This window comes from Talpa europaea, assembly GCF_964194135.1.
Source record: "Talpa europaea genome assembly, chromosome: 9".
NCBI classification, from domain to species: domain Eukaryota; kingdom Metazoa; phylum Chordata; class Mammalia; order Eulipotyphla; family Talpidae; genus Talpa; species Talpa europaea.
In genome coordinates this window covers 12703057-12717773 of record NC_140076.1, presented here as the reverse complement: position 1 = coordinate 12717773, position 14717 = coordinate 12703057, and the positions used below count along the sequence as shown (strand labels likewise).

Sequence of the window (14717 nt, the reverse complement as noted above, 5' to 3'; positions counted from 1 at the left end):
CACTAGAATTTCAGTCCTTTGAGGGCAGAGAATACATCTTTAGTGCTCTTAGAATAGTGCCTAGATCTTAGCAAATGTTCAGCACTTGGTGTTTGTGATTTGCTTGCTGTTTGTGATTTGTTTTGCTCCAGACAAAAGAAAAAGAGAGCCAGATAGATGAAACAAGATTGGAAAAATGGGAGTCTAGAGTATACTTTATAATACTCAATCTACTTTTGTATAAGTTTGACAATTTTGTAATAAAAAGTTGGGGAAAATAATTAAATGTGTACAAGTTCCACTATACTCTGAGGTCTCATGTGGCAGAGACTGTCTCATTCATCTCTGTATCCTTTACAGATCTTTGCAGACTAATAGAAGCTTACTGAATTGTTGATTCCACCTCTACTACTTTTCTTCGCTCTCATTTTGTTTATTCTATCAGAAGGCTGCCCGTTCCCAATACCCCGAAAACTCTGGTAGGAAATCTGGATCCAGATTTATCCAGTAGGGATAAAAACTAAATATTCCCCAAACAGCTGTTTCCTCTGAATGAATCCTATAAAACCTAAAGACAGGAATAGAGGAGGAAGTCCAACTGGGCTACACAAAACTCAAGAGTTGGGACCTGATCACTTTTCAGTAACAACAGTTAAACAGTCATATACACAGCAAGTTTTCCTTACTCAAAATATAAAGATAGCAATGTGCTTATATCCTGAGAATTAGACTCCCTCACTCCAGATAAGGGAGAATTGGCAAAACAGGAACAAATACTGGTCAACAAATACTTTAACCTATCTAAGCACTGGCTTCCACCAACCATCTGATTTTTAGCCCATCAAAAACTTAAGCCTACAAACAAAACATTAAAGTTATAAAGAGCACATGGAGCTAAAGCACACAATGGGAGGCACAATACAAAGAAGTAAAGAATCACGCATTAATTCTACACGTCTCTTGGACTAGGTGGCCACAGTCAAATAAAAAGGTTAGCTGTCCAGCTTGCCTTCATTAAATGTCTAAAGATATATGTCTACCAAGCATGTAAATCTACACATACGTAATGATGATTCCTTCCTATACAGCTTCAAGTTGAGGAACAACCAGAATGTCACACCATTTCTACCCTCAGTAGTTATTTATATGTGTGCATATAGATCCAGACATTGCCCCCATTTTTCTCACTTGAACCAAAGACATTTTGATAAGTTCTGCTTGTCCTCAACTTACAGCTTGTCCATTTGCTTCATAAAGTGGGCATTTTTGCTTGATCTTGGCCAGTTCCATATTTACTTGTTTGCTGACCACTGCCATGGGATTCCCTCCTAGAAAAAACTCAAACAATTAAGCTCAACAAACCTATGAAAAGAGAACAAAAACCCCAAAGGGAAAAAAAACCCTTTTACTCAAAATTTAAAATACTCAAAGGTTAGGTAGGGTAAGTGCCCAAAGTAAAATAATATGTAAGATAAGCATAAATAAAGCAAAATATTACCTACAATTCCATAAGTAGCTAACAATGTTGCCAATCCTTTCAGATTTTATGTGCATAAAATTATAAATATATACACAAAAAACAATTATGATGCATCTATTGTTTTTCCATCTTTTTCAACTCAGCAATAAATTGCTGACATCATTTCACATTAATATGGAGCTGTATTAATATGGAGCCACTATAAGCTTCAGTGGTTCACTAGTTCTCATTATATAATAATCTTCTAATCCACTAGACCATATGAAAAATGGTCCAAGTACAACACAGTCCACCTGTTTATTTTCTTAGGGTAATTCCTTAGATTGCATATGCTGGGTCAAAGTATTTATGCAATTTAAATTTTGGACATATTGAGATATACTTTCAGAAAGACTATTTGTCAATTTACCTTTCACTACTTACAAAATACTAACAATAAAGTAAACCAATGGTACCTCAATAAAATTTTAAAAATAATTAGTAAATAAAAATGCTGTTGATAAGAAAAAAATATCTCTCACTAACAGTAAGAACAGGACCCTAAGCAAATATATTTTAGAATTGAATCTTTGGTTTTAAAATACAAGCTTAAATAATCTTAGGAGTCTCAGACCAAACAAGTATTACAATATAAAACCAAGCACTTACCAAGGCCTGTTACTACCATGGCTCCAAGATCAGCTACATAGTTCCCTTTTCGAAATGTAGCAACTCGGCCACCCACACGATCCTGTTTTTCAGAAATTAAATGGCTAAAATAATTCTATTTTTAACTGTAAGAACCTGGCATGGTACCATCCCAGGTTTCTATCTTTTATGATTTAAAAAGAAAAGTGTAGTTTACAGTTCACATGGAGTGTACTTAACCGTGCTGTGGGCATAAAGAGTATATGAAGTTTAACTGGACGAATATTTGAGGAAGTGGTGGGTCACGAATGACATATAAATATAGAATAAGTGATGTAAGGAAGGTAACAATTTGACAGCCAGAAGACATACTTAGTCACAGGTACTGCTATCTTTCTATCCAGCTGTCTCTAATACTACTTATTGGACAGACTAAGCAAGGCACATGTACATAGAAAATATTTTGTTCACAGATTCCAACACTCAATGCTATCTCTCCACCACTGTTCCACTTTTGGCCCCCAGCCCCTATAGTTAGCAGTGAATGGTTTGATAGATGACTTCAATAATAAATGGTTCTCCAGTGCAGTCCCATGGCAGGGGCAATGTCTACTTAGCATGAACCTGTGACAATACCTCTCACTCCTAAATAAGCTCAGGTTTACCTTTGCTGCCCAGGGATTTTCAAATAAGGGGAAACCTTACTAAGTTAAAGTGATACCCTTTAATGGTGGATAATATGAAAATATTTTGTAAATTCCAAGCAACCAAAAAACACGAAACAAAAACGGGCACACTAGATTAAGACTCCACAAGATTAAGGATAATGATCCCATTATTCCATACAATATTCCCAGTACATAAGAGCCTCTATAGAGGGCACATGAATATCTTTTGAATTGAGTTTAAGATAATTTTAGTAAAACTATATAAAAAAAAATTTATTTCCCCATACCCTACCTGAAGAGATTATTTTTTAAAATTAGCAATTTGTAAAAAGAGATTTGGATTGCACTGTAACATTTTTACAATTTGTATAAAATTTTAGATTATTTAGGCTACCTAGGTAAAGTGTTTTCTTTTAAATACTGGGACTCCAGGGATATGTTTAAGCCATGGAAAATAAAAAATCTTAAAAATAGCTTGTGAAGGGCCTCCCTGGTGGCGGAGCGGTTGAGCGCTGTGTTGCGAAGCTGCCTGCAGCCTCTGTAGTGCCGGTTCGATCTCCGGCCGCCGGAGAGGGTCCCACATGGCACGCAGACCTCTCCTGCTGCCCGCTGCTCCCCTCAGCAGTGTACTTCGTCAGTCTGTCTGCTCTGTTCTCCCCTCTGGCTCTGGTGAATTCTCTCACCCTCCCGCGCTTCTGACTGTACCCAGTGCTTGTATAAATAAATAAATAAATCTTTGGGGGGGGGGGGAAGCTTGTGAAAATAATTTGAATTGTAGGACCCTAACACAATGTTCTTTTCCATCTATGCCAGCACCCTTTCCCTCCATTTCTCCCTAGGACAACTGATAAGGGAACCCATATCTTGGTTTCACCAGGCCCTAAAAGATGGCTGCTGCATGTGAAGCAACACTTTCTCTTTTACTATCCAACGGGGAATACAATTCACTCTGTTTCACCACTGAAAATAACTACCTCCTACAAAGGATGTGGTGAAGGCCCCAAATACGAAAGTTACTGTAAGTAACAATGACCTGAAAATACCATTCAAAAAGGTGTCTGGATCATTTACAAACTCTAAATACTCATTGGGCATTTTTCAAAGTTGTACTGTCAAAAATGCATTATCTGGGTTTCCCTGGTGGCACAAGGGGGTTAAGTCCCAGCACTATCAAGCCATCACCAGCCACTGCAGCACAAGTTCGATTCCTGGCCAGGGAGCTAACTCATATGGCAAAGCAGATCTCCCCTGTCTCGCCCACTGCTCCCCTCATCATCAGTGTATTTCAGTAGATCTGCCCGTTCTGCTTCCCACTCTGTCTCTGGGGAGTCCTCTCAGTCCCTGCACCTCTGGCCTACACTCCAGTTCTTGTATGCATAAATAAATAAATAAATCTTAAAAAAAAAAAAAGCATTATTCAAAATAAAACACTATCTATAAAACTTTGAGTATTAAACAAATCAATACACTTTAGCATTCAAGCTACAGGAATTCTTAATTTGCAACAGATAACTATTTTACCATTATTTCCATTTGATCAGGCTTCTACATGCAAAATAGAATTCTTACCCTGGCTTCCAGAAGTGTGACATCCATTCCAAAGCTTTGCAACTGACGAGCTGCTGCCAAGCCTGAGACCCCAGAGCCTATAATAATTACTTTTCCTGTCTTTTTGGCTAAAAGCAAAAAATGAACAAAAATTAGAATAGTAGGTATGAGAGTTTACATTTATCTTTTTTTGTCATGAAAACCTCCAGGTTTTTACCATGTCACGATGTCTTACAGAGCAAACAATTCAGTTATTTTCAAAATATGAAACCCTGAATACAAATTAACAAGTATTAGAAGCTTATAAACTTTAATTCAATATTGAAAAGTTAAAACTTTTAAGATTTATTTTCTCATTATCATCTCATTATCTCATAATATCCTTCAGTATCTGTAACCCTTGGCTAACTTATTATGAATGATCTGTTTTCTTTATCTCATAATTATACCAGGACAACTTGAGCAGCCAACCCATTTATTCCTAAAGCTATTTCCTTTAAGCACTACTTTGGCAGTCTTTAGTATCCCCTTTTGAAGAGTTATTAAAGCATTAAAATGTGTTAAAACAAACTCAAAATATTCCTAGCTCCCGGATTCCTGGCAGATATTATCTAGATACCATGAAGGGGGTAAATAATATTTAAAAAACAAAGATGCACCCTGTAGCAGTGCAAAGAACTGGTCAATGAGAGAAATCCCCAAAACTCCTGCTTTCAGAATTGACTTCTTCCATTTTTAACGAAGATTTTAATTGATTTTTTCCTTAAACTAGAAATCCATTATCTTTTATTAAGTACCCATCAAACCAGAAATTATAGGAAATGAACATTTAAGAAGAGATTTTACTTAAATCTGAATTGCAAGAATATTTTTACTCCAAATACATATTAACAAATCAAAATAAAATGCTAAAAGTTTTCTGGAAATAAAAGAGCATCCCAGAATTGTAACTTAAAACCATGAAATTCACTGTCTGGGAGAGGTTCTTACTTGGGAGGGGTTTTATCCTCTTATAGATGCCAAAGTTGATAAGACCATGACGCTCTAAATAACTGTGAACTCGGTGGACAAGCACAGTATCACCTACAAAACAAATGGATTTAAAAACTTGTTTATATTTTTAGCAGTTTAAACAGAAAATCTATTTCTCCATCATGAAGTCACTCCATACATGTTTTCCGTAACTTCAAGTCATGTAACTCCTTTAGGACACAGGTTGTCTTTAGTATCACTTACATCTATTATAAAATATACCTATATTTCTTGTATCTATTATTAGCCTGTGAGGTAGTCTAAAATATCTATCTCCTGGATTCCTGGCAGATATTATCTAGGCACCATAAAGGGGGTAAATAATTATTTAAAAACAAAAATGCACCCTGTAGCAGTGCAAAGAACCGGTCAATGAGAGAAATCCTTGAACCTCCTGCTTTCACAACTGACTTCTCCCATTAACAAATATTTTAAATGATTTTTTCTTAAACTGGAAATCCAGCATCTTATTACTAAGTACTCATCAAGCCAGAAAATATAGGAAATGTATATTTATGAAGAAATTTCACCTAAATCTGAATTGTAAGAAGATAAACACGGGAATATCTTTACTCCAAATAATACGGGTACATGTAAGTTAGAAATTTTAAGAATGATACCCCATTATTCCATTATTCATGAAATAAAGGACAGAAACCAACACATTTAAAGTAGCATTATGCTCATTTAACTGTGGCAAAAATTTTGTAAGACTTTATTTTTGACAAAGGAGAAATGAGGATGTCAGGCAGTTAATCAAATCCAACAAAGTACTTCATCAATTAAAGTTGAATCAGAAGTCTGGGGATTATTATTAGCCATTGAACTCACTTGTCAACACAATTTAAAAACCAAGAAAACAATTAAAAAACATGAAATAATACAGAAATATGAATGAAAATATTCATTAGCAAGAAACCAGGAGACTCCTGGGAGTATCGATTTTCACAATCTAGTCCAAAACTAATACTATTAAATACATTACTTACTGTTGTAAGGTGCTTCTAGTTGTTGGAGAGTAGCCTCAAATGTCAGCTGAATCTTTGGATTATCTAACCATAACTGCAACTGCATTTAAATATATAAAAACTGTATTACAAACAGAACTATATACCATTTGACCAATTTAAAATATGCATTTCACTTTATGAGTTTTCTTTTTAATGAGACAGTACCAGTTATATTCTTGACAAAGAAAGTGGTGAACACGAAACTGTATCAAGTGAGAAAATTGCTGAAGATGCTAGGAGATATTCAGCCCAGAAAAAGAAAAATCCTAGTAACTTGCCAAAATCAGCCGGTAGACAGCAATTAGGATTTAAACCTGGATTATGTGACTCCAAAGATAATAAGTAGGTAAAATCCACAAAATCAAATTATCAGGTGTGTTTGTGGGGTGGGGGGGGTTAATGAGGAGCCATGGCCTCAGTTTCTGGCTTGCACAACTAAATGAGTCAGTATGCCATTCACTGAAAAAGGGTCAGTGAAAGAGGAAACAATGGCCTGTTGTTAAGAATAAGCCTACAAAGCAGGCAACAACCAGGGACGCAGGAGAAAAACCAGAATGCTGTGTAACTCAGCTTAGGGAATAATGTGTTTAAGGAGAAAGATGTATTCAATTATTTTGAATACTGCTGAGAAGGCAGTAAGATGAGGAATGAAAAATATGACACAACCAATGGGCTCCAACATTAATTACCTTCGAATTGAATATGTATCCACAAAATGCAAGACAAACTAAATGCCACCATATTTAAGTCTTAGCTAAAATTTAATAAAGACTGCTCCATAAAAAAATTTCAAAAGAGTTAACGTGGCTATATGTAAATAAACATAGTAACAAATCCATATGCACCCTCCACTTTTCTTTGTGGTTGCTGTTAAGAAAAAGTGAAATTCCTTGGGCCTGAGTTCCTCACCCTTCGATACCAGCCTCTGTCCTCCAGCCTATAAAATAACGCTAAGAAAATAGATTCTAATTCAATAACCCTAAAGTTGCAACTTAAATCTGGAAGCAAGATGTAGTTTAAGGTAAGAAAATTGGTATTATGATTCTTACCCAAAAAATAAATAAATAAACAGTTTCTTTGTCAAGAATATAACTGGTACTGTCTCAAGGGCCTCTCTGGTGGCGCAATGGGTTAAGCACCACACTATGAAGCAACCAGAAGCCTCTGCAGCACAAGTTTGATCCCCAGCCCGCCAGGGAGCAACCCACATGGCTAAGCAGACCTCTCCTGTCTTGCCCACTGCTCCCCTCTGCAGTGTATTTCGGTCACTCTGCCTGTTCTGTTCCCCACTCTGTCTCTGGTGAATTCTCTCACCTCCCGCATCTCTGGCCTGTGCCCCAGTTCTTGTATGCATAAATAAATAAATCTTTAAATAAACAAACAAACAAACAAACAAACAAACAAACAAAACGACTTATGTCCTATTTCACTGCCAAAGACCATGACTAACCAAGGCACAGTTCCTCCCTAAGTCTGGACCCTTGGCCATAGTGTCATTCAAGTAAAAGGTGAAATGAAACCCAATGAAACTAAAATATGATAATTTTGTCTTAAAAAGTCCAGTTAGCTCAAATATGGATGCTACATACAGAAACTGATTCAACTTAATACCTGAAGGAAAAATCCCACTAATTTTGGTTATCTCTAGATAACAGTATTTACAGACAATTTAAAAATTCTTCCCCTGGTTTCTTTTTACCCCCCTATGTTCTCTATAAAAATCACACACACTTTTCATTATCCAGGCAGGGGGAAAAGCTGACATGGATACTTACTGTGCGGTTTCTAATGAACAGAAAAACCTTCTGAGTCTGCTGTGGTCCGCTGATGATATCTGGAAAACAGGCTGCTTCTTGAGAAGTCATGCGGTCATGGGGAAGTCTACTCTGGAAAGCTGCACCCTCCACACCTAGCAAAGAAAGCAAAGGACTTCTGGGAAAACTGCAAGAATCATAACTAGGAATAATGATTATTCTCCCAAACTCCATTTCTGTCTGAAAAATCTCTGTAAAGCGTTGCCTCCCTCAGTCAGATTGAGCTCACCTCCATTTTTAAAAACAAGTAATATGCTCAAAAGCTGAAACATCTGCAGGATTCAGTCACTCTTTTATTATTCCAAAATTTACAGTTTACTAATGAGTAAAACAATATACCGTATAAAACATGACAACAAGGCATTTAGAATATTTTCTTCATTCACAAAATAACTTTATAATATGGGCAAATACTCTTAACTAAAATTAGCATCACTGATAGTGATTTTAAAACTGAAGAGCCAGGAAAGCAAAAGAGGCTATGGAGTGAAAAACACAATTACGTGCCTTCTTTTAGTGTTACAGTGGGAAACATGAAGAGGACCCCAGATTCAATACCCAAAAGTATGAAACACATGATCTCATCAATGGTTCACCATTAGTTCTCATAATTCAGCACAGGCAAGCAGTAAAAGAAATTAAGCAGACCAAAATTATGTGACAGAAGAAAGCAAGGAATTTTGTCTTTTTTGACAAAAATGTTTGAAATACTTTGCCACATGATACAATTAAAGTTATTACATACACTATACACTACACATACATACAGTGTGTATCCTATATACCAGTAAAATATATGCTATTTTGAAACTTTTTAAAGTAGTTATTAAATTGATTATTTGTATAAGCTGGTGGTTAAGTCCATCTAAGGTCTGCTTAGAAATACATTTATATTTTACTTGTGTATCTGAGCTCACTTTATAAAAAAAATACTTAGCCAGTAGCTTATGAAAATATCCAGACACTATTTTAAGCAATGCTGCTGAAATAATTAAATATAAGTAACAAAATGGGCACCAGATAACCACATTTAACTATTTCTGAAGCACATAAACAAAATTAAATGAAAGGTAATAGAGAATATAAAAAAACAAGACAGGTAAAGATGTAACTAGGAAAATAACAGCTAAGCTACTAAGGTGTAGTTTCCACAAAGACAATTCTAGTGGCAAACATTACCGAGTTAAAAATAATGGCTAACAAGAGTTCTAAAATAGACTGCACATTAAAAAACACTGTTCTTGGAAAAAGGAGAAAAATCTATCCACCCAAGGTAGACAGTAAAGGCACAAATATGGTGTCCACATTACTGTATCAGATCAACAATCTTCACATTTAATGAATCCCAACCTAAAATTAAAGGCTGTCAGGATAATTAATTATACCTTAGATGAAAAAGTAATCATAAAGAGTCATATTTTGTTGAGGGCAGAGCATGAAATTATAAGGCACAAATGGAAGAAATGCTGTCAAGAATATAGTTTCTTACAGCAATATGAAAAGTTTTCTAAAACTATACAGCTTTCATGCTCCCAGTCCACTACCCCAAATCAAAAACAAAATAGAAAAAATAGAAAACAAAACTAAGATCAAAACCATGTCACATTATAAGGAGCATTATCTACTCAATAATTCTGAGTATTTAGACCAAGTATCTCTCAAATAGGCTCCATCTTCATGCATTCTTGAGTGTGTACTATTTACATGAAAATCGATGAACTCTACAAACACCCTCTCAAAAATAGGGGTAATTTCCTTTCTATGCTAATTAGTTTCTATGTTTCATACATGGTCACTGAATATCAATCCTACTGTAAAATACTACTGTCAATGACAAAAATGATGTAGGGAAAAAACCCCACTAAATTTATATTACATATGGCTCCTCATTCCAAGTGTTCTTTATCATCAAAAATTACTCATAATATATATAGTAGGCTAACTTACAGAATTTTAAGACTTTGAAACTTTTTTTATTTATAAAAAATCATGTGGCAGTTTTAAAGTATCCCTAAATCAAACATCAAAAGTTTATTTACAAAAGGAATTTAAAGAAAGCAAAAGCTGTAACATTAAACTATGCATGGAACATTATTCTCCATCTCTGTCTTCATACAACATCTGTACCACCCTAGTCATTTTTAAATACCTCATCAAATTTTTAAAATGAAAATCTCTTAAAACTTTCAGTGATTATTTCCTTCCTTTTGGTTTTTAGAGATCGAGACTAGTATTTTGGAAGAAGACTATTATCAAAATCAAGGCAGAAAATTTGTAAGATAAAAATCTAAATATATATGTTAATTTGGAACCTAAACTCGTAAGAGGCTAAATCAAACATCTTTCTTATAGGATAGTCCCAAAAAGAACTAATAAACCACTCTGGATAATCTAATTCCTACATATCTCATTTATGTGGAAAACTTTAAATACAGCTGATTTTAATAATATCCTTATTAAAAGAATTACCGGTAAAAAAAAAAATCTACTAGTAGTACAGATAATACAGAAATAATTTACACTTGATTCTGGAAAAGTTTTATATTTTGGTGTTTGTATGCACTTAACAGAATCTGGTATTCTGGGAATTTAGAATGTTCCAAAAACGTTATCTAAACTTTTTTAAAGCCCCAAGGTTGCTTCATAGCAAACTTAGCCTCTGTTCAATTCCTCTTTCTTACCACATTACACAGAAAACTCCAACATTACCTTTCAGAATGCAGTCACACTAAAGTAGAACTACCCTTTCTAATGGTCTGACTGGCTTACATTTTCTCTGAAAACACAGTAAAAGTAGAGACATATTTAAGGGAATAATTTAGATTTTCTCAGAGATAGCAGAGACAGAAAAGGGGACAGGAGTAAGTCAGGCTATGTAAGGCGTTCTATTCCTGGAAATCATTCTCTCCACTATTCTGATATGATACAGGTAGCATCCCGAGTACAGTAAGGAAACAAGTAAAAATTAATAGAGAAGAGTTACTTGACTCCCCCCACCCCAAGCTGATAAATCAACTGCAAACAGGATTTCTAGTTGAAGAATGAAAACAAAAGCCTGGTGGATCTACATACAAAATACCTAAAATCAAATAACTACAGATGTACCATATCCAGTCCTATCAGAGTTTAAAAATAAAGAGTGAAGAATTGGGGAAGGAGGGAAAAAAAGAGGAGAATCATACAATTCCTTATGCTTTCAATTAATTCAAACGTTAAATGATTCTATGAGTGAGGGTATAAGGAAGTCTATGCATAAAAAACAAAACATCTGTTGGCATAACCTTGATTGATTTCACTGTCTCAGATCTTATCCATAAAACAGGGGTGATACAATACTCCAAAGGCAGGAAGCTAAACAAAATGACTTCAAGTTCCCATCTAACTTTAAAGATTTAGGATGTATACACAAACTTGATGTAGATTTTTAAATGTCAAGATATGATCCTGGTCCCAAAAGACTCATGAGAGTCATTTGACTATATTGAGAAGAACGCTGATCACCTATAAGCCCATGTTTCTATCTCTGATCATCTCGCAAATGCATGCTTGTGAACATGACAAAGATCTGAAGAGAGCTCTTGAAAGGTTCAGAATAGTCACCACCACTCCTAGAAACCTTAAAACTCATGTTCTAATAAGTCAGTAGCACTACAGTTTTATATAAAGTCTGCTTTCACTGTCAACGATCAACTGGTGTTATTTAATCAAAAGAACAAATGTATTTACACAAAACAAAAAGTAACAAGAAAACTTGCATTTTTTCCAAGATTAAAATTCTAAAGATTATCCCTGATCTTCAACAACAATTCCACTGAAGATTCAATAGCACACTGTGTATTCTTAAAGGTTTATTATCTGCCATAGATAGAGGTTCTGAATAAGGAATTTAACTCCTAAGATAATCAAGTACTGATTATCAAGCTCAGTCCTTGGGATAGCATTTAAAGAAGTCTATTTCTTAACATTCTGGACCCCTTAAATACTGACTTCTTTATTAACACTGAACTATCTATGATCAAAGAAAGTAAAATATGAATGCTCCCTGTATCTGTGCTATACACAAACTTCAATAGACACATACCTTTAAAGTAAACTTAACCCTGGAAAGTGACAAACTCCAAAAAATGAAGTAATTTAATGTATGTATTCCAATTCTTTCTAAAATATATATGTAAGCCAGACTGGAGTACTGGAACACACAAAAACATCCTTTAAGAGGCAAAGGATGAAATCCACACATACACCTATGAATTCCTGGAACTTTATTCCAGATGGGCCCCTATAAATCACTTAACACCTTTTTTCTAGAAGTAAAAATCTCATAGTTTGATCTAAAAAGAAAGAGCATTTTGAGCAAACTTTTTAAAAGATAATTTTCTTTTGAGAGACAAAATGTTTAAAATATGAAATATTAACTACATGTTAATTGTAAAAAATGTGCCCAGTACCATTTCTAAACAGAGTCACTTCCCTGCATAATTCCAACTAGTCCTAGAATGCCTTTCTGACCTATTTTTTGAGGACTTTCCAACTTATTGATTCTCCTCTCTACGTATAGAGCAATGTTTCTTCTAAAGGTCCCATGATTCTTATACCTATGCTTTATATCATGTTTACTGTCGTGATAAAGGCTGCTGGGGAGAAAAATACCCGCCATCTCCTCAAAAACATGAAGAAAAGCGGAGGGCTGAGATCGGCCTGAGGACTTCAAATGGCTTTGCTTGCTTTCGTTCTGGCTATATGCCTATCATACTGTTCTGTTCCGTGGGTTAAATTTCCCCTGCACTGCCGGCTAAAATGTGGATACCACAGCCAAAAACACTTGCAAGCATCAATCCCTGACTTGGCGGCTCTTGCTAAGTGGCAAGCATCTAATGCCACCCTCACCTGATGCTTGGCCGTCTCCATACCCTCCAGAACTGTCGTCTTGAAGTCCTCCTGCTTGCCCTGTGGAAGGAAAGAGGAGAACTCAGGGACCTTACTCCATAAATTAAGATAATATCTGGACATAAAGGCCTAATAGTCGGTGACTCATGGATTCACCACCAACTAGTAAACCCATATTCAAAGAGCTCCTTCTTCTGGAATCAAGGCCCAGGAAATCACATCATAGTCTTCCAACTTCTGATCAAGAAATTTCAATTTTACATGCTGCTTCTTGTTGAAAGGTAGTAAAGTACATGGTATTTCTGATTGCTAAATCCCTGCTGTAAGTCTTATTTAGTAGTTAAGGCTGAATGGGAAAAAAGGAGATTCCAATGTCTTTTACTACTTGTTGCTAGACTGAGTGGGGTGACATGGGCTCTAGGACCTGGAGCTACAACAGTATACTGACAGCTCAGTATCTCTGTAACTTTACCTTTCTATCTAATAAAGAATACATATAAGATAAGATGAAAAGATTTATTATTTTAATGAAAAAATTCTCCTGTTTTCAAAGCAGGGACTATAAGACACAGTTCCAAAAGAAATTTCATTTAATGTAAATACTAGACAGTACTAGATCTCAATATGCCAGTGCTTCCTTAGTATAACTTTGGAACACACCATAAGATGCCCTGCATTCATATGCCAATAAACATAGACACATGGAGGTCCAGGACAGGGCAGGCCAAGATCTGTGAGTAGCTTCCATCTCAAGGTACACAATCAGCTTGCTAAGACATTTTCTTTATTAATGCGTAGAAATAACTTCAAGAAAAAAATCACTATCTGAGGAAGTCAGGATAGGTCATCTTCCAGACTCAAAATCTATCACCAAGACAGATGCTATAATTCTCTTATACTGCTAGCCGCCTCAGAAACACTAGGAAAACTATAGTTTGATCTTTGGAAGACAGGAAAACACTACCCCCCAGTGACATAAAATTGTAAAACCTTCATTAAACAGTTTATTTTAAAAGAATTCCAATGAGAAAGCAGACTGATTTATTCTACCACTTGAGTTAAAAGGGAGCAGAAAAGTGAAACTAACAAAGCCCCCTTACTTTAAGAATGCTCCTAGGACTGGGAGATTTAAAATAACATCTTCAAGTACATGAAGGTGCTTAGATATGATTTTTTATATTAGAATGCCTTGCTAGAAGGTATATGCTTTGCTTTGAAGGTCAAATAGGATCTCATTCTAAAATTATTTCATGATGTTCTTGTCTAAAGGGTCTTTTCAAAGTTCTATTCTAGAAGGTTATGCTTCTCAGACAAGATCTGTGATTTATTGCTTACAGCCTTTGGATACAGGCATATAATTATGAAAAGATGACTCCAATTTTTAAATCCAAGATGCAAGTGTCTAAAAATGCAGATCCTACATTTTTTTACTTTAAAAGTTTAAACTGGAAATGTCCATTTTATTTACATAAAATCTTGCAGTGTTTTTTTAAATGAACTGTAATTGTTGCCACTGTTTTGTTTAGCTCCAAATGGGATCAAGCCACTTCAGAAGATTGAATTGTATTTGAAAAGAGAGGGGAGAGGGGTTCAGAACAATTAAATAAGTTTCTAAGAATGGCAAAATTTAGGCATTAGGAAGAATACAGTTCCTCTCTCTCAAATTATGTTC

At 35.3% G+C, this 14717-nt stretch overlaps 1 protein-coding gene across 5 annotated transcripts in view; it reads right to left on the bottom strand.

Annotated features, from left to right (window-relative positions):
• KDM1A (lysine demethylase 1A) overlaps positions 1-14717 on the bottom strand; it is a gene marked incomplete at its 5' end in the record, with an annotated part of 54815 nt that overhangs the window by 18520 nt on the left and 21578 nt on the right. For 3 of the 5 annotated variants that reach the window (XM_084241518.1, XM_084241519.1, XM_084241520.1), the window contains 7 exons: positions 1213-1307; positions 2108-2189; positions 4324-4430; positions 5293-5385; positions 6324-6402; positions 8120-8253; positions 13046-13105. In XM_084241518.1, coding sequence (XP_084097644.1) covers positions 1213-1307; positions 2108-2189; positions 4324-4430; positions 5293-5385; positions 6324-6402; positions 8120-8253; positions 13046-13105 — 650 coding nt within the window. The remainder of the gene's footprint in view (positions 1-1212; positions 1308-2107; positions 2190-4323; positions 4431-5292; positions 5386-6323; positions 6403-8119; positions 8254-13045; positions 13106-14717) is intronic. The other 2 variants (XM_084241521.1, XM_084241522.1) reach the window with 1 other exon arrangement.